Raw genomic sequence first — 10998 nt, 5'->3', positions numbered from 1 at the left:
TCATAAAACTTCAAAAATATGCATTTTTTCCGAATGCAAGTTATAAATGCATTAAAATTAAAGTATGTAGATAAATTGAACTTGAACTTGATGATATTTTTTTGACAAGTCGACATAATTACATGTATCTGACATTAAGATAAATATCTGACATGTTGTGGTAGAAATACAGGCACTTTTTCCAAACATAACTTATACTATTGAAAGTGTTCAATGAAAGGCCGGTTGCTCCCCCCCCCCCCTTTTTTTGGTTACAGTCAAGTCAAGTAAGGGTAATGTAGTATTGTATAAATAAAAATTGAAAAAATGGTACTGAAAGAAGTTGGAACCTAACCCCCCCCCCCCCCCCCAAATGTAAAACATGCATAGAAAATGATTTTGTCCCATTATCATATTTCGCTGCGGGACTGTACCAAGTTACCTGCTCACCCCTCTGTTTCTGCTAGTGTATAGACTGCAGCGTAATGTCACGTGCACTGCGTAATGTCACGTGCACTGAATGCAGGGCTAGTGCGGATATTGTCAGCAAATGTAGCAGGGACCAGAGTGATGCATTTTTATTGCAAAAGAAGAGAAGAAAAGGTGTGCGTTTTATTTTGGTAATGTATATTTAGTTTTTTGCCCGTAAAAAGGAAAATCAAGTAGTGTAGAGCCGTGAAAGGATGACGAAATGTTGTTATAATACAGGAGTTGGCCAAAATGACTGTGTCAGCCATTTTGGGAGCAAGTCCAGAATCCTAGAACATTCTAGTCTAGGCACATTTGACCTTTTTAGATGTTACTTGGTTTATTACAATTTTTAAAAAAATATTTAAAAAAAAATAAGGGCCTTAAGCTGTCCCAAGACACAAAGTATTCTTGTATTCATTATTTGTTGTATTTCAATCCGAATTTTCTTTTGTTTACAAAATAACTAAGTGTTGATTCGTTTACAGACTGGAAATAGATTGACACTATATTTAGTTAAAATAACCTTAAAATCATTCGTGATTAGCTGCAAAAGTAGCCCTCTCTGTTTTTTTTTTAAATCTTATGTTTTCAGAAGATAACATGATATATATATATATATATATATATATATATATATATATATATATATATATATATATATATATATATCATGTTTATATAATAATAAAACTGTATACATCTTTTCAAAAAAATCCACCTGAGTGGTTTTGTTCTCCTATAAAATGAAAATGAAATTTAAGCAATTGTAGTGAGATTCTCTCCCAAGACACATTTTTTCTTACAATGCTACATGACTATTGTATTTTTAGAGTTAAATTTTCAGCAGAATTGAATATGTGTGGCAGATATGGGAAGATCCAACAGAGGTAAATGCATATGAACAGTCTGGTCGAACCCCGCACGGGGGTATCCCCCCAAACGAGGGTTTTCCGTCCCGTCATAAACACGCTTGCCTATATCATTTATCTTGGGAAAAAGATCGATAATAGTGTTATTTATGCTATGAACTTGGTAAAATGTCAACAGAAAAAAATGAGCAGGTTAAGTTTTCCATCGTTTGAATTCATACTGTAGGAATAACGAAATATCCCGTCATTTCATGAAATTATTTATTATTTTGTAGGATGTCTCAATTAAGATTATGGAATTTAAAACACAAGGAAAAATATTTTAAGAATGAGGAAAATATTAATTTAGAATTTAGAAATAAAATAAAATATAATCTTGTTTTTTTCCAAATAATCGTATCCATTAAAAAAAAAACTACAAGTTGCCAAACATTTTATTTAATTCTTATAAGATATAAAAGACAATAAATACAATAGATTTCATTTGAATTTTATTTTTATATGTAATTTTTGTCACACTTCCTGGGCATGATTATCGATAATAAAGACCGTCGATTGCTAGTCTGAGGAAACGCGGACCGAAACCCACGATCATAAATAAATCGATATAAGAACCATTTTTACTTGCATTTTATTATGAAAATAAAAGATATAAGGTATAATAATACATTTTTTTTTAATGATTTTAATTTAATATTAGTTGCTTATGTTTGTTTATTGAATATTTTATCTTAAATACCTGCATGTCAAGAAGCAAAAGATCGCCAACTTTGCCAGTGAATAAGTCCCAATTTGTACAATAAAGTTGTATTTTTGTAAAATACAAACTCTAAAAACACCTTTAAACTATCATTTCCGAGTTGTTTTACATTTGCCAAATAATCCGTTACTTTGCACCAGCGATTTTTGTAAACCCCTACTTTTTGCGTGAAATACGCACAATTTTAAGCATCTGCGCATGCTCGAACCCTCGTTTGGGGGTATGGATTTCCCATTTCTGTTAACCCGGTTCGGGTGTTCGACCAGACTGATGAAGAGTAGTAAACATTATCACTTATAATTATGGTCTTTCAAGCATCCATATGTACTTACAGTTTAATTAATTTAGTCCATTGTCTTGTCCCATTAATTGGGACACGAGACATGAAAGTTTTAGTCGGGAAGATGTCATCTATAAGTTTGGATGGGATGTTGATCGTTACCTCATGCCCGTTGACATCCACATCAGCTTGTCCACTACAGTAAAAAGAACAGAACTTGTTAAGGTAAAATAAATTATCCAAATCACCTTAGCTGAAAGCCTAACAACTAAGTGAACTTTTCTGAGCAAAACTTGGCCATTGTCTGATGTCAGTAATGACAGTCACTGTTAAATAGTCCAATCTTTGTCAAATCTTTCAATTTGCATATATCCTTCGGGGCAGGTGGGTCCACTAATAAATATAGCCCAAACAATTTTTTTGTTAAAGTCTCAACCAAAAACAATGAAACTTATGTGAAAGCTTTATTGCTAAGTGAGGATTTAAGATTCAAATAAGGACCCCTGGGGCTGGATTTGGGGAAAGAAAGGGGGGGGGGGCAATGGGTGATCAGATTTTTACAAAGTAATGTCTAGGAAAATATTTAAAAATCTTCTCAAGAAAGGCAAAGACATGATTAGTAATGTTTATATGGTAGCATCCTAAGGCGTAATAAAAAAAATATTACGGTTACATGCTGGAATAAAATAGGGTTGGTAGGTAGGATTTTATTATTTTATTGAATTTTTTAATATACAAATTCACATGAATTTGGTTGATATACAAAACAGTTTTACCATTGTGTGGTGCTTTACTTTTGTTTGGGCTTGTGCCGTATGGGCTATGGACACAAACACTTTGATATTAACCATGCCATTTTTGGAAAAACACCTACGTAATCATATACATGGGCGCAGGCATTTTGGACGCCAAAAGTTGTGCAGAGAAGAAAATGCTACCTGGCACGTGATTGGTCATTAAGAGAAAAGATTTATTATATATTTGACAAGTGAAATAAAGGTGATAAATTTCTCACTTCAAGACTTAGGCTTCTTTAAGATATATAGGAGTTACAGGTAAAATTGAAGGGAGGGATGCACTTTGGTTACAGATTTTCATTTAGTGTTGAACGCACATAGGTAAACATATTGAATTTGAAAGTAAAAGTGCTTTATTTCTTCTGGCCTGTTTTGTTTTGCAATATCTCGAACTTTCATGGCAAGAAAGTCATTTGCCCATAATTCAATATGTGGATCAGTGACAGGGGTTCAACTTTGTATGGAAGTCTATGGGAAAACATTTGGTGGTGTTTGTCCTTTTGTTTCTGTTACTTTTGAATTCAAACACTTGACCGATTAAGATGCATGTAAAAGTTGAACTGACTGGTGAGTGACTTCCAGATTTTTATGACAAAAAAAAATTGGGTCAGTGATTAAATATAAAGTCGGTTGAGAAACTGTAAACAAACATATTTTTTTTTATCACACATAAGGTACTGTAGAATTATGATCCCCTGGGTAGGTGGGGTTACAATGCGGGATCAAAGGTTTCAATAGATATACATAAAATCGTTAAAAATCTTCTTGAGAACAGCAAAGTAGTGATCAGTCATATTTATATGGAAGCATTCTGAAGTAGTGTAGATTGATATGAGTTAAAAAAAAACATCACTCCTCTGGGGTTGGGTGGGGCCAATGATTGGCAATAATAGTTTTACATAGGAAAGTTACTCAAAAAAGCATAGGAAATATATTTTTCTGGAAAACAGCAAAACCATGTAAATTCATATTTAGGCAACCATAATTTGATTTTTAGTTTTACGGATTTTTTTTCAAGAAAGTTCAAGTCCGAGGACAAAAAAAGAAGACAACATTCACAGTGTATTATTTATTGATGCATAATTTTGTGAAGTTACACGGCATTTTATGTAACTGTCATGTGATGCAACATTTTTGTGACACTATTTTCCAACACAGTCTGCTGTTTTGCATTTGATGAATTTGTTAATCAGGGATTTATCAGCGTATTTTTGGAAAAACCATTTTTTGGGGAATTGGGAAAAAATTAAAATGTTGCTTAAATCATATACTCAGGTGTATTTAACATTTAAGCATGAACTTTAATTTGGGCAACCAAACAGACAATTAAATATGATCCAACTTCATCATACAAGATCAATTATGTATAATAGACTAATAAAAGTAAAACTGACTTCAATGACTGAGTATAAAGTATTTATACAACTTAGGGTAGTACATGTGTGTATGAGATTCCAATTTAGGTCATCATAGAATCTGTTTCTGAAGATTATAAACCTCCTGAAAAAAATCATACCAAGTACACATTTTCTAAAAGTCCTCTTTTAATACATGTATGAATTAATGCATTGAAAATATATTTTTCTATCTGAAATAATGCCTACAGTCTTTACCATTCATTCGTAGATCAATTGAATAGGTGGAAATAACTTAATAAATCTATATAATTACAAAATATCACAATTTTCAGAAATATGGAGGAAATTTGGATTAAAAGTCGGTGATGTTTTTACAGTGTTTTTAAAAATATGTTATGACTGTTGCTTTGCAAAATGAGTTAAATAGATGAACATTACAGACAATCTGACAATTTTACTTTGTGTTTTTCCAAGACAATTTTAAAAGCATTGTTCACCTATTGGGAAAAACACTGCCAGGAAAAAACTGAACTCATTTTCAGTTGGAAATGGGGACGAATATGGGGTACTGATAGATCCCTGAACTGTTTGAAAGTGCAGTTTGGTTTTTGAAAACAATGAAACCAATCCAACGATGTCCATCATTCCGTGCACGTGTTTTTATGTATCTGAGTGATTTGCTTTTATAAAACATGGGTTTGACACAAGCGGCTTGAAAAATTCCAGATTTTTTTTTTCAAATGCCAATTTTTAGAGTCAGCGGATCCGTAAAACTAAAAATCAAATTATGGTCGCCTTACATGGATTCATCTAGAAGTAGAGTACATGCAAGTATGTTCAAATCATGCTGATAGAGAAATGGCAGGATCACAATGGGAATAAAAGTTTTACATATAAATTTCTTTTTAAAAAATCTTTTTTCTAGAACAGCTAAGTTATGATTGGGCATTTGTATGGAAGCATTAGATAGTGTAGGGTAAAATGTGGTTAGTGTTATGGCCCATAGGCCTCTCATTTTTAGCTCACCTGAGCTGAAAGCTCAAGTGAGCTTTTCTGATCACATTTTGTCCAGCGTCCGTCTGTCCACGCCCTCTTTCAAGGGGAGATAATTAGGAATTATAAAATAATGGCATCATTTAAAAATCTTCTCTACAACCACAGGGCCAGGAAATATGAAACTCATGTGGAAGCATCCTCAGGTAGTGTAGATTCAAATTTGTTTAAATCATGACCCTCGGGGTTAGGACGGGGCCACAATGGAGGATCAAAGTCTTACATAGAAATATATAGGAAAAATCTTTAAAAATCTTCTTCTCAAGAACAGCAAAGCCATGATGAGTCATATTTATATAGAAGCATCCTCAGGTAGTGTTGATTCAAGTTTGTTCAAACCATGACCCCCGGGGGTAGAGTGGGACCACAATGGAGGATCAAAGTTTTACATAGAAATATATAGGAAACATAGGTAATCAGAGATTACAGAGCTCACCTCAACGAATGTTGTCTTTAAGTAAGGCAAATGCCCACACTTAACTAATAATCTAGGAGTGTGCATCCGTAGATGCAACATTTATGCAATTTTGGTCTGATAGGGCTTGGGAATAGACTTATCTGAAAACTTAAAACTAGTCACTCATCCAGAAAATGTAAGTCAAATCCAGCATACGAAGCAAGTTTTGAGATTGTTTGTCCCTTGATGCATCATCCATGCAAGTTTGGTTCAGATAGGCCTTATAGTTACTTGGAAATGAGATCTGCTCCAAAAACTTGAAGCTGGTTACTCATCCGGAAAATGTAGGCCAGATACAGCATCCGAAGCAAGTCGAGTAGTGTGAATCCTTAGATGTATCATCCATGCAAGTTTAGTCAATATAGGGCTTATAGTTACTTGGAAATGAGATCTGCTCCAAAAACCTTAACCTGGTTACTCATCCGGAAAATATAGGTCAGATCCAGCATCCGAAGCAAGTCCAGTAGTGTACATCCTTAGATGTATCATCCATGCAAGTTTGGTCAATATAGGGTTTATAGATACTTGGAAATGACATCTGCTCCAAAAACTTTAACCTGGTCACTGTCCATAAAATATAGGTCAGATTCAACATCCGAAGCAAGTCCAGTAGTGTGCATCCTTCGATGTATCATCCATGCAAGTTTGGTCAATATAGGGCTTATAGTTACTTGGAAATGAGATCTGCTCCAAAAACCTTAACATGGTCACTCATCCGGAAAATATAGGTCAGATCCAGCATCCGAAGCAAGTCCAGTATTGTGCATCCTTAGATGTATCATCCATGCAAGTTTGGTCAATATAGGGCTTATAGTTACTTGGAAATGAGATCTACTTCAAAAACTTTAACCAAGTCACTCATCCGGAAAATGTAGGTCAGATCCAGCATCCGAAGCAAGTCCAGTAGTGTGCATCCTTAGATGTATCATCCACGCAAGTTTGGTCAATATAGGGCTTATAGTTACTTGGAAATGAGACCTGCTCCAAAAACTTTAACCTGCTCCAAAAACTTTAACCTGGTCATTCTTTAGCTGAAATTGCAGCATCTGAAACCTTGACTGGTACAATAAAACACACACACTAAAAGCATCCTCCATGCATCTCTAACTAATATAGGCCATATAAGTACTTGAAAAGAAAACTGCTCCAAAAACCTTAACCTGGGACGCCGACGCGACGCCGAGGGTATTACATAAGCTCCCCCAACTTCGATGAGGTGAGCTAAAAATCTCTAAAAATCTTCTTCTCAAGAAGAGCAAAGCAAAAATTGGTCATATTTATATGGAAGTGTCCTCAGGTAGTGTAGATTCAAGTTTATTCAAAACATGACCCCCGGGAGTAGGGCGGGGCCACAATGGAGGATCAAAGTTTTACATAGAAATGTATAGGAAAAATTTAAAAAATCTTCTCAGAAACAGCAAAGCCTTGATTGATCCTATTTTTTTGGAAGTATCCTCAGGTAGTGTAGATTCTATTTTGTTCAAATCATGACCCCGGTGGGTAGGGTGAGGCCACAATGGAGAATCAAAGTCTTAAATAGAAATATATAGGAAAATATCTTCTGAAGAAGAACTGCAAACCATGATTAGTCATTGGCTTTACTGGTCAGAGACCAGAAGAGCTGATGCGATAGTAAGGTGTCCGTCGTCCGTCCGTCCGTCTGTCTGTCTCTGTCAGTCCGTTTGTAAACAATTTTTCAAAACGCTACTCCTCCAACAGTTTTGGTCTGATATCAGTATAACTTGGCACACAAGTAGACTATACTAAGATACATAATTCTGTGTATCGGTTTTTGATTTCAATGAACAGTGTTGCCATGGTTACTAAAAATAGAAATTTCTGTAAAAAACCTTCAAAACGCTACTCCTCCTACAGTTTTGATCTTATTTCAATATAACTTGGCATATAAGTAGACTATACTAAGATACGTAATTCTGTCCATCAGGTTTTGATTTCGATGAACAGTGTTGCGATGTTTACTAAAAATAGAAATTTCCTTGAAATACTTTCAAAATGCTACTCTCCTACAGTTTTGATCTCATTTCAATATAACTTGGCATACAAGTAGACTACACAAAGATACATAATTCTATGTATCGGTTTTTGATTTCAATGAATGGTATTGCCATGGTTACTAAAAATAGAAATTTCCTTGAAATAGTTTAAAAATGCTACTCCTCCTACAGTTTTGGTCTGATTGTAGTATAACTTGACACACAAGTAGACTACACTAAGATACATAGTTCTCTGTACCAGTTTTGGATTTTGATGAATAATGTTGCCATGGTTACTAAAAATAGAAAATTTTTAAAATGCTAATCCCCCTACATGTTTTGTCTGATTTCGGTATAACTTGTCATACAAGCAGACTACACTGAGATACATAATTGTCATTATTGCTTTTTGATTTTGTTGAATGATGTTGCCATGGTTACTTAAATCGAAATTTCTGTAAAATTATTTTAAAAGGCTACTCCTCCTACAGTTTTATTCTGATTGCAATAAATCTTCCCACAAAAACAGACTAAACCAAGGATCATTATTCTATTTATTACTGTTGCAAAGTTTCAAATCCAAGTACTACCTTTATCTTCCTTTATAAGTACAACCAGTAGAGCTACAGTCTCATCAGAGACTTCTGGTTTTGATATGGAAGCATCCTCAGGTAATGTAGATTCAGTTTTGTTCAAATGACCCGCAGGGGTAGGGTGGGGCCCAATGGGGATCGAAAGTTTTGCATAAGAACATATAAAAAAATATTTTTTTCTCAACAACAGAAAAGCTATGTTTAGTCATATTGATATGGAAGGATGCTCAGGTAGTGTAGATTTAAGTTTGTTCAAATGATGACCCCTGGGATAGGGAGGATCCACAATGGGGGATCAAATTTTTACAAAGGAATATCCCCCCCCCCCCGGGTAATCTTTTCAATACTGTACTGATTTGTGTTTTTGCCTAGCCAATGTGCTCAGGTGAGCGATGTGGCCCATGGGCCTCTTGTTTCCCCATTTTTTTTATTTCCCCAATTTTCAGTAAAACATGATATATTTATATATATATATATATATATATATATATATATATATATATATATATATATATATATAGATATATATATATATACAACATGCACACTTGCACATACCTTTCAAAGTCAATGCTTGTAATTACACCCGCAATTTGTTCCTCTGGTTCCTGCTTTTCCTGAAAGTTCAAAAAATTAAAATGTGATTGTTCAGTTGCTTTCCTCAGTAAGCCAACAATAAATGTTTTGATTAATATACTCTGACAGATCAAAATTTGCCTACCCAATTTTTAAAGTATTTTTTAAAAGATATTTTGTTTCTGGTATAATACAGGTCACCTGACTTGCTTTCAAATTTTAGATTCAGTCTTAACCTCCAAGGTCAAAAGATAAAAATTAGTGGAACCCAAAGAGATAAAAATTAGTGGAGCCCGAAAAGGTCCTGTGATAAGATCAAAGAAATGTATATTTGAAACATGAAAGCCACACATTCAAATGTTTTGTCCGATGATGGTTGGTCATAATGATATGGAAGTGTCCTCGGGTAGTGTAGATTCAAATTTATTCAAATCATGATCCCCAGAGTTAGGGTGAGACCACAATGGACATGAGGAATCAAAGTTTTAGGAATAAATAGGGGAAAAAATTACAAAAATCAGCTCAAGAACAGCATTGGTAAAAAAATCTTTAGAAATATTTTTCAAGGACAGCAAAGCCATTATTAGTCATGTTAATATGGAAACATTTTCCTGTAGTGTAGGTTCAAATTTGTTAAAAAATGACCTCTGGCGGCAGGATGGGCAACTGTAACACAGCAGTAAAGAAATACATGTGATGTATTGTTTCAATGGCAAACAATAGTCGGTTATCTCCTGCTGCTGATCGCTAGACGGCAGCAGTGTTGCCAGTCCAGCATCATTTGTTTACATCAAGCAGCGATGGCGTGTTCAAGCACAAAGTATGCAAATATGACCATCAAAGACCTTAAAGATGAATTAAAAAAAAGAAATGCGCGACTTTCTGGTCGTAAAAAAGAATTATTTGAAAGGTATATATCATTATTATAATTCCCCGATCGGTAAATTAACGGCATTTTGTATCGAGTAAAGAGGTCAATACACATGTACATAAATATATGTACAACATGCTTTACGCTGAAATTAGAGTAAGTTTAGGGGAAAGTTATCAATATTTTTAGAACTTTTACTAAATATAATTTTTTTTTCAAGACTACTTATAAACTGCGTCTAAAAACACGTGTATACATATTAATATACAATGTCGGTGTTTACGGTGCAGTGTGTACACACGCATGTTATACAATGGTAAACACGGCCGTTCTGTTAAAAACAAATGGATAGAGAAATGCTTAAGTTGATCATTTTGCCTTTGTTTTAGACTAATTGCCTATGATAGAAACCAGAATTTTGGACAGACAGAAGATTTAGAGCCCGAATATAGGATGACGTTACCTGACCCATTATCGTACTTTGATGTAAATGCCGACTCTACGTTTTCTGGTACTACACTTGAGAAACTGACAAGTTACCTGGCCAAATTTGATAATCAATTAGACAATAAAGTAAAGCGGTTATATAATGAACGAACAATTCGGTATTTCAAAATATCCTATGATAATGATTTAACTTATGTTGCCTCTAGTTGCTATGCTGAATACAGGACAGGAATTTCATACGAGATGATTTGTTACTTGACAGAAGTGTGTCTATAATGGAGGCCCAGTGCGAGTGTCCTGCAGGTGAGGGACCTAGTGCTCACTGCAAGCATGTATGCGCTGTGATATATGCCTCTATCATGTTCAAAGAGTTCAGAAACATAAAGGTTGAAGAGACATGTACACAAAAACTGCAGAGTTTTCACAAGTGCAAGAGGTTCCTCGGTAGTCCAATAAAGTCACAAAACATCAGCATGCCAGGTGCAGACGAGTT

At 34.5% G+C, this 10998-nt stretch overlaps 1 protein-coding gene across 1 annotated transcript; it reads left to right on the top strand.

Moving 5' to 3' along the window:
* Window positions 1–9976: 9976 nt before the first annotated feature.
* On the top strand, window positions 9977–10781 carry LOC133179933 (uncharacterized). Its single transcript, XM_061314608.1, has 2 exons — window positions 9977–10097; window positions 10448–10781. Exons 1-2 carry the CDS (start codon window positions 9988–9990, stop codon window positions 10779–10781), a joined length of 444 nt encoding a protein of 147 aa, XP_061170592.1. The 5' UTR covers window positions 9977–9987.
* Window positions 10782–10998: the final 217 nt, after the last annotated feature.

The sequence above is a fragment of the Saccostrea echinata genome, unplaced genomic scaffold (genome assembly GCF_033153115.1).
Source record: "Saccostrea echinata isolate AGI-Se365-2 ecotype Australia unplaced genomic scaffold, CSIRO_AGI_Sech_v1 ptg000005l, whole genome shotgun sequence".
Classification (NCBI taxonomy): domain Eukaryota; kingdom Metazoa; phylum Mollusca; class Bivalvia; order Ostreida; family Ostreidae; genus Saccostrea; species Saccostrea echinata.
Note: the sequence above shows the minus strand (reverse complement) of the source record. Positions and strands in the feature narration are given on the sequence as shown.

What these genes read in the sequence shown, in the direction of transcription:
- LOC133179933 (XM_061314608.1), top strand. Translation starts at nt 9,988, where the DNA reads ATGGCGTGTTCAAGCACAAAGTATGCAAATATGACCATCAAAGACCTT. An exon ending in AAAAAAGAATTATTTGAAAG is followed by an intron (nt 10,098 to 10,447) that starts GTATATATCATT and finishes CCTTTGTTTTAG; the next exon opens with ACTAATTGCCTATGATAGAA.